The sequence below is a fragment of the Oreochromis niloticus genome, linkage group LG19 (genome assembly GCF_001858045.2).
Source record: "Oreochromis niloticus isolate F11D_XX linkage group LG19, O_niloticus_UMD_NMBU, whole genome shotgun sequence".
In the NCBI taxonomy this organism is placed as follows: domain Eukaryota; kingdom Metazoa; phylum Chordata; class Actinopteri; order Cichliformes; family Cichlidae; genus Oreochromis; species Oreochromis niloticus.
In genome coordinates, this window is record NC_031983.2 from 21,885,794 (window position 1) to 21,901,729 (window position 15,936).

The following is a 15,936-nucleotide window of genomic DNA, read 5'->3' on the forward strand; positions in this document are numbered from 1 at the left end:
TGACTGTTTGAGTTACTGTTGCCTTCATATATCAGTTCAAAGCAGCAGGCCAATGTCATTGCTTCAGGTTGTTTTTGCCAGTTCTAAGGGCTAAATACACTAACTTGTTGTTCATTTGATTGGCTGATTAGATATTTGGATTAACAAGCAGTAGAACAGAATGGCCAGTTCGTGTGTATTTGTGCACATTATACAATGTGTGATTGGTTACGACTTGAATTCTCAAGATTGCAGCCTCGAATGTTAATATTTATAGTATTTTGCATTTTAAAGGTTTACTGGTTATTTTTTTTCTTGGTTAAATGAATATAAAAATTACAAAATTGCTAGAAAATTATAAAGACAGAATGGATCCATGAATGAAGTATGAGAAAGGGCAGTTTTTGCAGTGAAGAAGAATTGGGTTTTAAATCTTTTTAGGATTTTAATGTTTTCGAAACATGTTAAAAAGGAAGAAGGCACAGCATCAAGGATATTAACAAAAGAAAAAGAATGGACAGAAGAAACACTGTAATTGCGTATGCTGGAGCTAACAAATTACAAATTAGTTATTTAATTTATTGATTTCCTTCTTGAGTTATCGCATTCACAAGATTTTCAGAAGACTTGACCTCTGACCTTAACCTTCAGGTTGAGGCTAATGCAATTCAAACTCACCTGAGATTTTTAGTAGCTACCCTTATGGGATCAATTTGAAGCCCCTACATCACCTCGTTCTCGAGTCATAGCATTCACAAACTAGGGCGTCCACGCCACCCACACGTCCAGCTAATGACAACGGCCCGAAAGCCTTTTAAGGCTGACGGGTAAAAGTGATCATTTGTTTTTGTTCCTTTGTTGCCACAAATTCTTGTAGCTAAAAGAATTTGTGACATTGTTCAGGTATTTTTTCCTGTTTCTTTTTTTTTCTTCTTTTTTTTACCTTACCTTACCTCTACCTTAAAAAGTACCTGCAAACAATGCTACAGCTGCCACTGTTAATGGAAGAGATGCTATCGGTACCAACCTGCTATGCAATGAGGTAAAGTCACTACATTTAGAAGTCCTGCCCTCTCATGTTAAGTTTATTTCAACCCTAAACTGAGAGTAGCTTTTTCACTTATTGTAATATTACTAATACTTAAAGTAAAATATACTTATTTTACTTTATTGTATTTATTTCTGATTAGTTTTTACCTAATTAATTTTTCATACTGTATTATATGTAAGTTATATGCCCTTCTACATATTTCATATATGTTTGTTGTGAACTTTGAACTGCTATAACAAAGGAGTTTTCCCACCAAAATAAAGTAAATCTTACATCTTCTTTTCTTTATCTGAAATGTACAGTAAGCTACATGGACAATATAATCAACATGTGCAAAGAATTGTGAATGCTGGTATCTCAAAGTACAAAAGTTATTTTTTTAAATAGGTAACATTGTAACATAAGAAATTAATTTATATTGTGGATATTTTGTAACGTAACAAGTATTCTTAAAAGTAACATTACCCAGCACTGGTAGCTAGCTCATTAAATTAAAGAATTACAAAAGAGCCAGTGCACTTAAGAATGTAAGCAGAAGAGGTGTACTGGTACAAATTTTCAAGAACAAGGGTGATGTGCAAAGCTGTTGTAGCTATAGAGGGATAAGGCTGAAGCTAGGTTAAGATGAGACTTCATGAGTATTGGTGAAAAAGTGTAAAGAAGGTCAAAAGGACGTATAGTGTTCTTGTTGATCTAGAGAAAGCATATGATGCCAAGAGAATGGCAGAGAGGGTGGTGCTGGACATGTACTGCTGGACAGTAAGACAGCGGTGAGGTGTGGGGTGGGAGTGACAGATGGGTTCAGAGTGGGGATGGGATTACACTGGGGATGACACTGCCTGACAGATGAGGTCAGGCAGGAATTTCTTGACTATGATGTTATGATCTGTGGTGAGAGTAGGGAGCAGATGGAAGAGAGCCTGGAGAGGTGGAGGTATTCTCTGGAGAGAAGAGGAATGAAAGAAAGACAGGATACATGTGTGTGACTGAGAGGGAAACGGGTGAAAAAGTGAAGGAGACAATTTTAAATACCCGGGTTCAACCATCCAAAGCAACGGACGCTGCACAAGAGAGGTGAAGAAGAGAGTGCAGGTGGGGTGGGTGGAGAAGAGTGGAAGGGGTGATTTGTGATAGAAGGATAGCATGAAGTGTAAAAGGGAATTTTTACAAGATGGTAGTGAGACCTGCTATGATGTATTTTTTGGTCGTGGCAAATGACAAAAAGACAGAGGCAGAGCTGGAGAGGGCAGAGCTAAATATACGGGGTGGACAAGATTAGAGAAGACAGACAAACTTAGAGAGGAAAGGTTGAGATGGTTTGGATATGTGCAGACAGGAGGGATGGTGGATATATTGGACAAAGGATGTTTAATATGGAGCTGCTAGGCAGGAGGAAACAAGGAAGACCACAGAGAAGAGATTCATGGATGAAGTGAAGGAGGATATGAAAAGGGCTGGTGTGGCAGAGGAGGATGGTTGGGATAGAATGAGATGGAAGCAGACGATCAGCTGTGGCAACCCCTAAAGGGAGCAGCCAAAAGAAGAGGTTTAAGTACTTTGCTTTCCAACTTTAAATTAGGCACAGGCACACAATCTCCTTTGACAACACACACAAACACACACGCGGTTTGCAATCACATGCAGATGTAGACACACACACACACACATCGCTCATGCCTCAAATGTGATGACATCTCCCCCTCACTCGGCCTTGTCGCTTGTCCTTTGAGGACACCGGATGCTAATTTGAAACAGGAAGCTGGTGTTTCCACAGAAGTTTCAAAGAGCTGTCACAGCGAATACCTCTTAGATAAAATACACCCCTCAATGCTGACCACAGTTTCCCCTTCCACATCACCATCATTCATAATCCCAGGAAACCCCAAGGTACAATCAAGTATTTGTATGCCTCATTGTTTGCAGCGTAGCATGTAAAATAAGATTTTGTGGTAAATGGCAGACAAAAAGGTTTAGGATGAAAGAAGAGTTGTGAGATTACATAGATACATCAATAATATTTAGATGCAAAATACTGATGTGTGCAAGATGACGGGCAGACAAACTACTGGTGAGATGTGGTGAATTTTTTCTTTTTTCCTTTCAGTATTTTCATGGCAAAAACTACGGGGCTTACAAGTTTGCAAGCTTCCACATCAGTTTTCATGGGTATTTGATTTTCTGAAAGTCTGATTAAATCATAAATGCTTTTTTAAACACTCGTGGAAACATTATAGCTTAACACACACACAGTAGGTGCCTGATTTGCACTTTTTTCCCTCTTTTTCCATCTTTAGGAGATACAGTCTGAATGAAAGATTTATTATTGAAGAAAAACAAGTCTAAACAAAATAGACTGTTTTTAGACTTTCGAAGATTTACGTCAACCCATATATATCAGCTAACCAATATATCCATCTACTCCTAATACACACATGCTCACACAGGCCACACTTCATTCACTCCTCGACTTGGTACAGCCATCAAACCGCCCAGAGTTTAGTGGACACGTCAAGGCGTAATTAAAAAGGAGACAGAGAAAGCTAAACAAATTACACCAAAGGAATGAAACCACAAAACATAACCCTGGCAGTGTAGGTCTGTCTTCAAGTTAAAACAGATTACATTTCATGGCGAGCTGGTGGTTTTGAAACTGGTTACACCGGAGCCACGTTTATATATACTTTGTGTAGGGTTCTAGCAACGTCTCTGACATAGTTTTCATATCTTCCAAAGGTCAGTATGGCTAATTATTTAGCCTGAGTATGTAAAAAGTGCAGCAGAGAAGAGCTGAATTTATCAGCATCCAACAATGCTATATTTTAAAGGCTTCACGCACACAAACTTCCAAATAATGCATACCCTTAATGCGTTTATTTTAGAGTATATGTGTAGAATAAGCAGAAAAATTTTCTATCACTCACCTGGTTTCCTGGAAGAGGAGCTGTTCTTCTTGTTCTCCTTGTAAACCAGCTGTTTTATCCATAGTGTTGGAGCAGTTATCTCTGCAGCGACAGAATGGCAAGTTCTAGACAAATAGCTTTCACACATTTAGGTGATCTCGAGAAAATTTTACACACAGCTGTGCTTTATTTAACCTCACCAGTAGCTACTTATTTGAAAAGCAACATGCACAGCCAAGCTTTGCCCACAAAACCAAAGCTAAAATTGCATCCAAGATCCCAGTTTTTCCAAAAATATCAAATGTATCATCTGGTATTTTTAACATCTGGCCTTTTCCATTTGATGTAATGGTGCATTCTTAAGACATGGGATGTAAGCACACAAAGGAGCAATGCTGTCAGCTGCCTTTAAACCCATGAGTCATTATAAATATACCGTATGCACACTAATTATCTAAGCGACTGTGGAGGAATTATTGAGGAGGCTTACCATCACCCTCAGGGGGGACATGAGTCTCCATGGTGGGTGTGGGCTTGGAGCCATCATCTGGGTTAAGGGTGAGAAAGAAACGGAAAGAGACTACTATTATTGAGGTTAATACAATCTACTCTCCAGAACTGTTGAATGGTTGGGATTTGCACATGGCCCGGCCAAGACAGACAGACAGACTGAATAATATAGAAAGAAGAGAGAGAGAGAGAGACAAACACCCACATGTGGTCCTGCTCACATGCATCAATAAATCATCCTCACACCAACATGATCAGCTGCACATTTAGCACACTTACTCACACTCGCAGTGTAAACCACACACCCAGACACTCATACGAGGAGGACACCGCTCCTCAGGACCTGCACAAATGCAGTGCAGATGTAGCATCAGAAAGCTGCATCCACAGTTAATGCAAAGAGGTGAAACTGTGTGTGTCATCATTCTTAATTGTCAAATTATGTTGTAACGTATCGCTAGGATGCCAAGTAGGTCAACTGGTTAGTCCACCCAAAAATGTTTGTTTTTGGTGAGATCTCAAGTTCCTCGAATGCATTAAAATTTGGAAATAATATACTCATGGATGTCCAGGGAATTTACCAAAGTGAATTCGGTGATGGTCTCATCGTTAGTTTACAATCACGTCACGCTGGAAAATTAGTCCTTCACACCTTGGTTAAGTAGAAGGATGTATAACAAAACCAGTTTAAAATGGAATCACACGAGTTTTTACAAAAATAATACGAGGCCATTTATTCTCCCAAGCGGATACGCATCACTCAAGCATCATCCTCAGGGCAAACTTTTATGTGTCTTCAAAGCACATGAAGTACTAGATAATTAACTGTCTCGGACACTAAAATAAAAAAACACTAATAAGCCACAGAAGAATCTTATTGAGCAATATTTTCCTCTTTATTTTTTTCTTTTTCTTTTTTTTTTTAAACTTCTTTCCTTTTGTAAAATATGCCAGTGTAGAAGGACACTTAAAAAATGTCGTGACTCTCTTGTGTTTGGCACATGCAAAATATGCAGCTCACTTTAACTACTAACCCAAACTACAAGTAATAAAATTGAAGATCACAGTATAAACGTTTATTCTTATTCATCACAGTTAAACACTGGTAAAATATTTGTGTCTCTGCTCGCACACTGAGGGCCAAATAAACTGCTGTCTTTAGTTTTCTTGGTAAATTATTAACTAAATATTTGACTTTCCTCTCTTAAACGCAGTAAATTCTGGCAATGCTAAAGTTCATATGGGTATAACAAAAATACAACACTTTAACTGTTAAGCAAAAACTAGAAACATTTCAAGTCCGTTTTTTTACATTTATAGATGTCATTATAAAGTTTTGCAACTCTGCCTATTAAAGATTCAAGAATGCTTTCTGGGAGTCCCCCTTTGTTATCACCTGAAGACTTTCGAGTTTGCTATTTAGCCCACAATCCCACAAGTGGCAGGTGAGCAAAGCTTTTATTGGTGAAGTGAAAATACTCCTGCATTTCAATTCACTGTGAGCATGTGCACAGTGCACACCTAATCTTTTCCCTCTGCGCAATATAGTAGACCTCCATGCTGTCAGTCAGATCCGATCAGCGCAAATTCAAACCCTGTGAACGATGAGCATGGTCGTGGCTGTCATTTGCTGCCTTTGGATGGAAATTTCTATCAAAAACTGCAGTTTGGTCTCAGGAACCAGAGCCCCAGCTCTCATTCTCCACTATGCTCTGCAGTAACATAGAAGTTGATAGTTTGCTCCCTACAAAAGTCTAAAGTCCATGTTTATATACCCCTTGCAGTTAGAGTAGAACTGATTTCTAAAACCCGCAGCTGTATTGAAAGTAATCCAGGGGCACCAAAGAGGGTGACCTTGTAGGGAAAACTGGTCAAATTTAAAGTAGCTAAGTTTTTAGGTAGAGTTGCAAAACTTTAAAAGATCTCATGTAATGCTGTGAATTGAACTGCCTAGAATACTCACCCACATGCGGTATTGTAGCATCTGGAAAATTCCTTGGGAAATAATTCAATCAAAAGCAAACAACAGAGAAACTTTGATTGGAGATAAACACTAATGTTAAGTTCTTAAATCAGATGACATGTCAGTAATGTTAAATAACCTCAGGTCAAACGGACCTATTCGGGTTGAACTGTAAATAAAATGCAGTAGTCATTGGGTCGGTCTCAGTGTAAACCCAGGTGAAACAAAGAATGAGCAGCAGCGTTTTTGTTTTGTTTATTACATATTTCTTGTAATTTACCATATGAGACGTCTATGTGTAAACCCTGCTAGAGTGTGATAAGCATTTCAAAATAACCTGTAACTTAATGCAATTGTCAAGTGGTGTGAAACAGCATCGGCAGAGAAGCTTTGAGAGACTGCCCACTTTTTCTCAGTTTAAAGAAATTCTTTAAGATCCATTTTCTGTGAGATTTCTGAAGCAAAGCCCGATTTTTAGAGGCTCATTAGAAAGAAGAGAGATGTGCCTAAGCGTCTCCTCAGTGTTTCTTTAATTTCTTGAATTAATTCTATAATGTTTCATATTTTATCATTTCTGAAGGGTGGAAAAAAAGCATAACTGGAGCAAAACCAGTCAAGATTTTGTACAGATTTGTCAAAACTGCTATGGTTAAAGATGAACTGTCACTTGAGGGATGCATTAGACAGTGGTGCATATATTTGAGATCTTATCTGGTTCGTTGAATACATTCAGCATCATTTGCATCTTATAAAAGGGGGAAAACATCTCTTGGTGTTGTTTTTAGCTTCCCTTTAAATTTAACAGTGAAGGCGAGTGCGTGTAAGTTTGTGTTCTTCACAAATATTGACTTTGCATGGATCACATGGAGTAAAATCAGGTCAAAACACTTTTTGAGCTTGTGCTCGTTTACCCTCTGTCATACACATAGAAACACTAGGGTACATGCACGCATAACAGCAGATCACAACTCACCTTTTCTATCTGTGTTTGGTGGCCCTGGTGGCTTATCAGTTACTGACCCTGTGCAGAGGAAGAAACACAGCGTAAACCAAAGACTAGACAGTAACAGGCAGTAAAGTTACATTTAAAGGATTTGTCTTCAAAACTGTTTTTGAGCTGGTAAAATAAAAAAAAATTACCACCTTACAGCAAGTAGATTTGTTTTTATTTCTTTTAAAACCGTTGACACAGGAAACATCAGAAAAACCAGCACTCCTACTGATTACCCTCTGGTGTCTTTTCCTTTGGTTAGGTGGACGAGCACATATTGTTAGTACTATGCATAATTTTAATACAGACCAACACAAACCTGAATGATCTGCTTCATCTATGGAAATGAAACATGAAAGATTCCAAGTTCTAAATGTCATTCTTGTTTGGTGCATGCAGGTATTTGTTGTCATGCGTGGATGCACGGAGGACCCGGCAAAATTAAACGGTGCAACCAATTACAATAGAAAAGAAAAATGGGAGATTCTTTTTTAAGTTAAAGCAACTAGAAGGAAATTTACTACCTGACAATCCACTTGTCCCAGCATGAGTTCCCATAAATTCACGGAAGTTTCCTGCAAATGTATGCAAGATGATTGATTTGGGTCACAGTAGACAGGGGCATCTGAGCATGTCAAAGGTTATTTGATTGGGAAGGTATAGTAAGGGCAGATGAGCTGGGCATGTACTGTTAAACTTTAGTATCCGGAGACACCAGTGGGTTTATTGTGCCCAGATTCAGGCGCCGGTGTCATACATACCTTTGCAAGAAACAATGAAGATATCGGATCTTATGCAGGACAGAAAGGAGACAGGTAGAAATTGTGTTGTGCAATAAACTACATTTCAGGATTTTAAAAAGAGTGTATTTAAACACGATTACACGAGAATGCACTTTCCAACCTGTGCTAAGTGTAACTGCTTTTAATTAAACTGGTAATTACACTCAGTGTCAACTTTATTAGTGCATCTTGCTGGTATCTACAGACTGTGAAGCCATTTGAGTGCATTGTCATGTTCAAGAAACCAGTTCAAGATGATTTGAGCTCTGTGACATGGCATATTAATGCTTTGGAAGCAGCCATCAGGAGATGGTTAGACTGTGGCCATAAGGGGATTTATATGGTCAGCAAAAATAATTAAGAGAGGGTGTGGCAGTTAAACTATGCTCAGTTGGTACCAAGGGGCCTGAAGTGAGCCAACAAACTATCCCCAACACCATTACACCACTAGGGAAGAAGGACTCAAGCTTTTATGTTGTTTAGACCAAATTCTGACCCTATTATCTAAATGTCGAAGCAGAAATCAAGCAACACCTTTCCAATCTTCTGTATGAATTACAGTCTGTTTCCTAGCTTTCCAGGCAGACAGGAATGGCACCGAGTGTGGGCTTTTGCTGCTGTGGCACATTTGCTTTAAGGTTTAAGATGTTGTACACTCAGAGATGTTCTTCTGCATACCTTTCCTGTAACAGGAGGTTATCTGAATTACAGCTTTCTTATCAGCTTGAAGCAGTCTGGTCATTCTCTTCTGACCTCTGGCATCAACAAGGCCCAGAGAATTGCCACTGAATGGATATTTGTTCTTTTTCAGACTATTACCTGTAAAGCCGAGAGGTGGTTGTGCCAGCAGTTTCAGAAATCCTCAGACTAGCCCGTCTGCCACAAACAAAATCACCTTTGTGCTTAATTCTGATGCTCCTTTTTAACATCGCCAGTCATTTTGACCATGACTACATGCCTGAATACACTGAATTGCTGCCATGCGAGTACACCGTATGCCTAACAAAATGGCCAATGGGTGTATTTTGTATTTTTGGACTGTCAGAATGTCGTAGTTAAAGATATCATCCAAAGTGACATCTTCACATTGCTTATTTTGTCAAACCAATCATCCAGAACAGATTTATGTCATATATGAACAGTAAAGCTCCAAATCCTGTAAGTTAAGGAACAGAACAAGCCAATATGATTTGGTGCAGCTCTGTTTTGGAGCAAATTCATTTTTTGCACGAAAATAAATTCATTTCAGTCTAATGTCTCTCCCTGAATTGGCTTACAGGAGTGAAGTAAAAAATGTTTTGCAAAACTTGCAAAAGTGATGATGTTTGAGGAAACGGAGCCTCACGAAAAAAAAGCACACAGAATTGTTTGCAGGGTTAAACACAGAAAAGTCACAAAGCTTTCAGGACCACATGTTTTGTGTGGCTGCACAAATTAATTTGCTGTCACTTTCTGTTGTGAAGGGTGAACTGAAAAATGAAGTATATGCGCCATTACAAAAAACACATCTGGTGCAGAGAACAATAGAGCAAAAAAATTATAATTAGAGCTACTTTGTCATAGCATACCTTCATAATTTGAAAATCAGTAAGGTGAGGTTTTATTGTTGTAACGGATAGATGTAAGTACGATCAATTTGTGAAGTTTTCTTCAAAGGATCAAACAGAAAAATGTGGCACAAGTTAGAGAGACAGAAAAGAGAAAGTACAGCAGATTAGGCAGATAGAGATCGATCAAGGAACTGAAGAGAAAAAGAAAAGAGGAGGTTTGGTTGGGGGTGCTCTGTCTGCTGAGCAGTTTCAGAGGGGCATGCGACCACTTTCACCGCACTTTCCACACAAAATTTGCACCATATGCTCTAGTGGCTTTGCAATCCAGCTCTGGCAAAGATCGCTGTGTATTATCTTCTGAGAGAAAATGATGGTGATTATCATAAAGTGTTCCCATCCAGGATGAGTGTGCAGAGCCCCGTTTGCTCTCTCTCCTCCAGCCTGCTGAGAGCACTTAGAGGAGGCGGGAGAGTCTGAGTGCCGAGAGGCCCCTGCATGTATGGCCATTAGCCTTCTCGTTGACCTTGCACCTGCTGTAAGCCACATGACATTTAATACACATGTGCCCATAGAATGGCTCGACGTTTACAGACAGACCTTTTGTAACTGTCATCCAAATGCTGTGTTCACTCTTTATCCTCCATCAGGACTGGCAGGCTTCCTGAACATCATTTATAAGTTTCAATTCTACCTCCGATGTGTCCAGTAGTATCCTAAAATTATATAAAGCCTTTGAAAAAGAATTATTGCCAGATGTTTTTTGGATTATGAAAACTAGTTCACTTCCTAAAATGATTGACTGGCCCCAAACCCCAGTGACTTGGCTTCCAAGCACGCTTGCCTGCAAGATCCAGCAAACATAGCCACCACTATCATGTCTAAAAGCTTATTTTTCTGTTTTTCATACCGACAAGGAATTGTTAGGAAACATCCAACCAACTCGGATGTTTTAGTCATGCAAACTGTTAAAAATTACTCAGAAGTAGAGCTGTTCAGGTAACACAAATAATTAACCATCACTCGTATGTGCGGTAATACAGCAGATGTTTTAAGATGATTTGGAAAAACTCCTCATCAACAGGTTACCAGCTTGATTCCTCCCTATTTAGTACCTGAACACACTGGGGTCCTGTTGTGCACAGAGGAGCCACTCACTGGCTTGCCATCACTGGTAACACACCAGCAGTAACCGGTCAGAGTATGGCACTGGACCTGCAGAGGCAAGACACGTGGAAGAGGTAAAACACATGGGAGTGTAAATAAAGAACAGGGGGTGGACCTTTCTGTCCGTGAAGAAAAAGCTAAATTTTGGGGTGATCTGAAGAGGGGGGTACACATGAGACGAATGGAAAGAGAAAGATGAAGCGTGAAAGATTTAAAAGGGAAGGAAAAAGCCACGGATGATCGGATACGGACCTGGGCAAATGTTCCATCTTCATTGCATTCTGGGATGAACATGGACTCTGAAGACTGAGGTCTTCTGGCTTGCTCCAGAGCCTGGTTCCTCTCAACACGACACTTGGACTGTCCTGCATCTGAAACATATTGAAGGGACCTTCTGTTCTCAAACACTGCATACAAACCTCCAGCACTGTTTTTATGAACTGAAGACACATGTTCTGTGTCAGTAACACTCTGCTCACACCTGTAAATACAGACAGAGTTTACTGCTGTGCCTTGCTCAGGGGCATGTTTTGACAGGATGGGAAAACAAACAATTTTTTAACTTTCTTCTCAGTTTTGATTTTTAATCTGACCCTTAAAACACTTCATCAACCTTTCACCGTGTGGTTTTTCACAAATCTGAAAAAAGCTCCATCCATAATAATTTTAAAACCTGCAGGTAGCTCAACTCTAGAGGAGGCAGAGACTTTTTAACAGTCTTCAAAAATACTAAAACAACACATTCCTCAACACTGACCACTGCTAGTGCCAGATGTAGGCTATGGACACTTCATTGTTAGTGCTGAGGAGTGCGTCATGTACTCTACATGGATATTTGGAAATGTCAGTGGAAAATGTTCGTGCAGCACCGATGAGCTTGTCCTGCTCTCAGGGCACAGAGATGGAGGTGGCTTTAAAGGTCAGAGAATGAAGTGGGCTTCACACCAGCTGTTCACTGGTTCAAACTCCCGTCAGCGACTACTGTTTTTATTGCACTCAAAAATCCTGTGGACCTGAGTTCATGTTCAACCGTTCATGTATACACAGTCACACCAGGGAGCTGACCAGTCGACCGCAGTCCTCCACTTTTGACAAATATTTTTCCTGGATAAATAAAAGTTTGAAAAAGTCATCCCTGGACCTGAGTGGAGACAGACATGATGTCTCCTTTAAGTGCAAAAGACTGACAGGGCCAAAATAGGGTGGTGATGTCACTGAGGAGGACAGCCATGCATGAATTCATAAATGAGACTTGTATTGTAGAGAAAATGCAGATAAAATATTGTAGTGAGAGACATAAAAACAACCCCAAAATCTAACCTGAATACGTCTGATTTATGTAAATGTAAAAAGAAAGTCGAGCCCAGCAGTTGTTTGCAGGTTGTCGTCTCGCGCTTGTCTGTGCTTGTTAGCTGTAACAAAGCCGAAACACAGTGTATGCACACAGACAAATCTCCCTTTGAGAGACTCTGAATGATGACCTCATGCATGATGTGTTGATTTTAAAGTTAAATAATGAATAAGCAGGTCTGCCGGTTGAATCAACCGCAGCTTTGTGCTTGTTGTTGTTTGCGCTTGTTTGTTGTACTTGTTAGCAATTTATAAGCCTCGTATTCAAATTAATCTGTTGTGTTTAATCTGAATCTCACGCACATTTCAACCAGACTTTGCCTGGCTTTGTCGTTGTAAACAAGGATTGGTTCACGAACTGCCTGCCTAAATAAAGCAGCATTTTCATTACAACAGAACAGGCCTGCTGCATCTGCAAAGACTGCGTGAGCTTTGCCCAGCTTTCCTTCCCTTGGCACAACACTGGTATTATGAAACAAAGCCACATATTACCACACAAAGGGAGTCAGATTCACTCCAAAAATGGATTTAGTCGTACTGCTGTTTTTCTAATGGATAGAAGGGGGTCTGGAAAAAAGGGGGCTACAATGCCCGGTTCCAATCTTGACTTTAGACCAATCAATCTCTGCCGTTGCTGGGTGGCTGGCATCCAGGGACTGAGGAAATGTGTGAGCCTGATCTGTAAAAACTTACACGGCTACACAGAGGCAGAAAATTAAAGACATCTTCTCATTTAGTTCCACTTTTCCCAGACTTTCAGTTGTGGCCACAGGCTGCAGTTACTTAAATATGCTATTTAAGGTTCCAATAAATTGATTTTATGGCTTTTTTTTAGTTTATTTTATTGCTTTTTTTTTAGTGGCCATATTACGTTTTAATGAATTATGAAACTTTTGCATTTTAGGTTGTGTGCAGTGTTTAAAGTGTCACAGTTCTTACCTTTGAGCTCCACGTCTCTCCCTTCAGATGTGGCAGTTGTTGCTAGAGCCACTGGCAACACCCAGTTTCTACCTGAATGACAAAAAAGTCACAGAGTCTGTGTGGTTTTGGCTGTTGATGCTCTTTTTTTGTTCTCTTTCAGGTACTATTTAGAGTCGAGTATGATACAGAACCTCTGCACACCTTAATGAGCAATAGGTGTGACAAGGAAAACTTAAACAGAACTCCCACACTCTAGTGAAATTACAATTAATTAAAATATTTCAGTCTGACTTTCTTTGAGCATCAAGTATCAAAAATCTAAAAGTACAAATCCAGCTGTATTGTTTTGACATTTCAGACCAATGCAAACTATCTACCATGGCAATGCTATAGTACACCATGTGTTTTTAGGGTGATTTTCATTTTGGTCCATTTCCTCTCCAGCCCTAGATACAGATTAAGAAAATGAGCAATGCATCAGTACAGGTAGGCCAAGTTAACCTCTACTGCAATCCCACAGGTCAGCTAATCTTAGTACAGTGTCAGTTTATCCAACCTACAGTTGCTATGCATCTGCAAGCTGCTTTGCAACCAACCTCCATCCCAGCTCCTCGTCGTCTTTCGATACGGTTGATCACTATATTCTCCTGGCAAGGCTAGAACATGTAGTTGGACTTAAAGGTAATGTCCTTTCATGGTTTAAATCATACTTATCCGAGAGGTCTTTCTCCGTCACAATGGGGAAATACTCCTCCTCTTCTGCCCCTTTCCGTTGTGGTGTGCCCCAGGGCTCGATGCCAAGTCCTACGTTATTGTCTTTGTACATGCTGCCCTTGGGACTCATTTTCAAAAAGCATAATATCTCGTTTCACTGCTATGCCGACAACATCCAAATCTACTTCCCCCTGAATCAGGATGTCCAGTCCTCATTAGTGCCTTTGTTCAACTGTCTGCGGGAAGTTAAAGATTGGCTATTGCAAAACTCCCTAACTCTAAATGAAAATAAAATGGAAATTATTGTTTTTGATAGTCCCATTCCCCTAGACCAGCTAACTAATACACTGGGGTCCTATGCCAGCCATCTCTCTTATACCGTTAGAAATCTTGGAGTGGTCCTGGACAGCTCACTCAAGTTAGACAAACAAGTTGCCTCAGTTGTGAAAACGAGTTTTTACCAGCTACGTCAAATCTCCAAGGCAAAGCCCTGTACAACTTTTACAATACAACTTTATTTGTATAGCACATTTAAAAGACCAGCGGTACACCAAAGTGCTTTACAATAAAAACAGGAAAATTAAGACAATAAATAAAAGACTATTAACAAAGTACCACATATGTCATCAGGTTAAGGGCACTAATTTTCAATAGAAGGGAATATAAGAACAAAGTTACTAAGAACAGATATAGCTAAAAGATAAAATACATAAATAAGAAATTGAACCAAATATAAAACAGGGACGCTAACTAGATGGAAAAGCTATGTTGAATAAATGAGTTTTTAAACGGGATTTAAAAGATAAAACGGAGTCTGACGCACGGATAGCGATAGGAAGGTTGTTCCACAGATTCGGTGCAACCAGCTATATTCCACATAAACACCTTGAAAGGCTTATCCATGCCTTCATTACTTCGAGACTAGACTATTGCAATTCTCTGTACATGGGCCTCCAATTCTCTCTCCTCCAGGGTTTGCAATTAGTTCAAAATGCCGCAGCACGCCTCTTAAATGACACCAGAGGGCATGATCACATCTAGCCAATCCACAATGGCTCCCTGTTAAATACCGTATCGTTTTTAAAATCCTTTTGTATACTTTTAAAATTTTAAATAACCTGGCGCCAAGTTACCAAACAGACCTTCTCGGTGTGTATAGCCCCAAGAGAGCGCTCAGATCCTCTAACCAACTGCTCTTAGTGCAACAAAGGCCCCGACGAAAGACTAGAGGGGACCGAGCTTTTGCAATTGCCCAAACTCTGGAATAATCTTCCTATCGATGTCCGCATGTCAGATTCCATTATATCGTTTAAATCACGCTTAAAAACTCACCTGTTCCATCTAGCTTTTGAAGCAAATTAGTTTGGACTTCCACCTGGTCTGCAGTTGTGCAATGTAACTGTAACTATAACTGTTTTTAATTGTTTTTAACTGTTTTTGTTGCCTTTGTTGTAATCTGCTTTGCTACCTTGTGTGAAGCACTTTGATGGACACTGTCCCTTTTTAAAATGTGCTATTGAAATAAAATATTGATTGATTAGTGCTGTGTCTGACTTAGTATTGTACCTGTTGTGTGCGCACTGATGTATGTAAATGCATATAATCAGACTTTTACTGATAGCTGTGGACTGTTTATGTGTGAGAAATGAATTGTGTAAACAGACATCAGGAAAACATTCATGTAAACATCGTCACTTTTTACATTTATAAAAAAACAGATGAATCCTACATCTCAATTTTCTTGAATGCGCCCTGAAAATAGCTCTGTTTATCTGCAAAAAGTTGACCAGAGTTTAGCTCTCACCTCGACACCGGCCTCGATGTGCTAATGTGAGTGTCTTATCTTTGCAGCGCGCCTTCTGCAATTCACAGTTGGTATCATAGCTCCGCCCGTCTGAACCACACACCGGCTTCCCCGTCCGTGAGCAGGTGATCCCACAGTCCCTGTCTCTGTCTCCAATCAGCCACTGCAACGAGAAATACAGCAAGATGTTAACGTAACACTAGTGCAATACACATTTAACTCACTTCAGATTTTATATAACGGGACAGACGCATTTT

At 39.8% G+C, this 15,936-nt stretch overlaps 2 protein-coding genes across 12 annotated transcripts in view; one reads left to right on the forward strand and one right to left on the reverse strand.

The window, feature by feature from the left end:
* ccdc177 (coiled-coil domain containing 177) overlaps positions 1 to 15,936 on the forward strand; it is a 198,558-nt gene that overhangs the window by 148,352 nt on the left and 34,270 nt on the right. The gene's annotated exons all lie outside the window — the stretch shown is intronic.
* smoc1 (SPARC related modular calcium binding 1) overlaps positions 1 to 15,936 on the reverse strand; it is a 57,032-nt gene that overhangs the window by 23,324 nt on the left and 17,772 nt on the right. For 4 of the 7 annotated variants that reach the window (XM_005477441.4, XM_005477443.4, XM_005477442.4 and 1 more), the window contains exons 2-9: positions 15,680 to 15,842; positions 13,180 to 13,251; positions 11,143 to 11,261; positions 10,839 to 10,938; positions 7,919 to 7,969; positions 7,377 to 7,424; positions 4,421 to 4,513; positions 3,952 to 4,032 (exon numbers count right to left, since the gene is read on the reverse strand). In XM_005477441.4, the coding sequence (XP_005477498.1) occupies positions 3,952 to 4,032; positions 4,421 to 4,513; positions 7,377 to 7,424; positions 7,919 to 7,969; positions 10,839 to 10,938; positions 11,143 to 11,261; positions 13,180 to 13,251; positions 15,680 to 15,842 (727 nt within the window). The remainder of the gene's footprint in view (positions 1 to 3,951; positions 4,033 to 4,420; positions 4,514 to 7,376; positions 7,425 to 7,918; positions 7,970 to 10,838; positions 10,939 to 11,142; positions 11,262 to 13,179; positions 13,252 to 15,679; positions 15,843 to 15,936) is intronic. The other 3 variants (XM_005477444.4, XM_005477446.4, XM_005477445.4) reach the window with 3 other exon arrangements.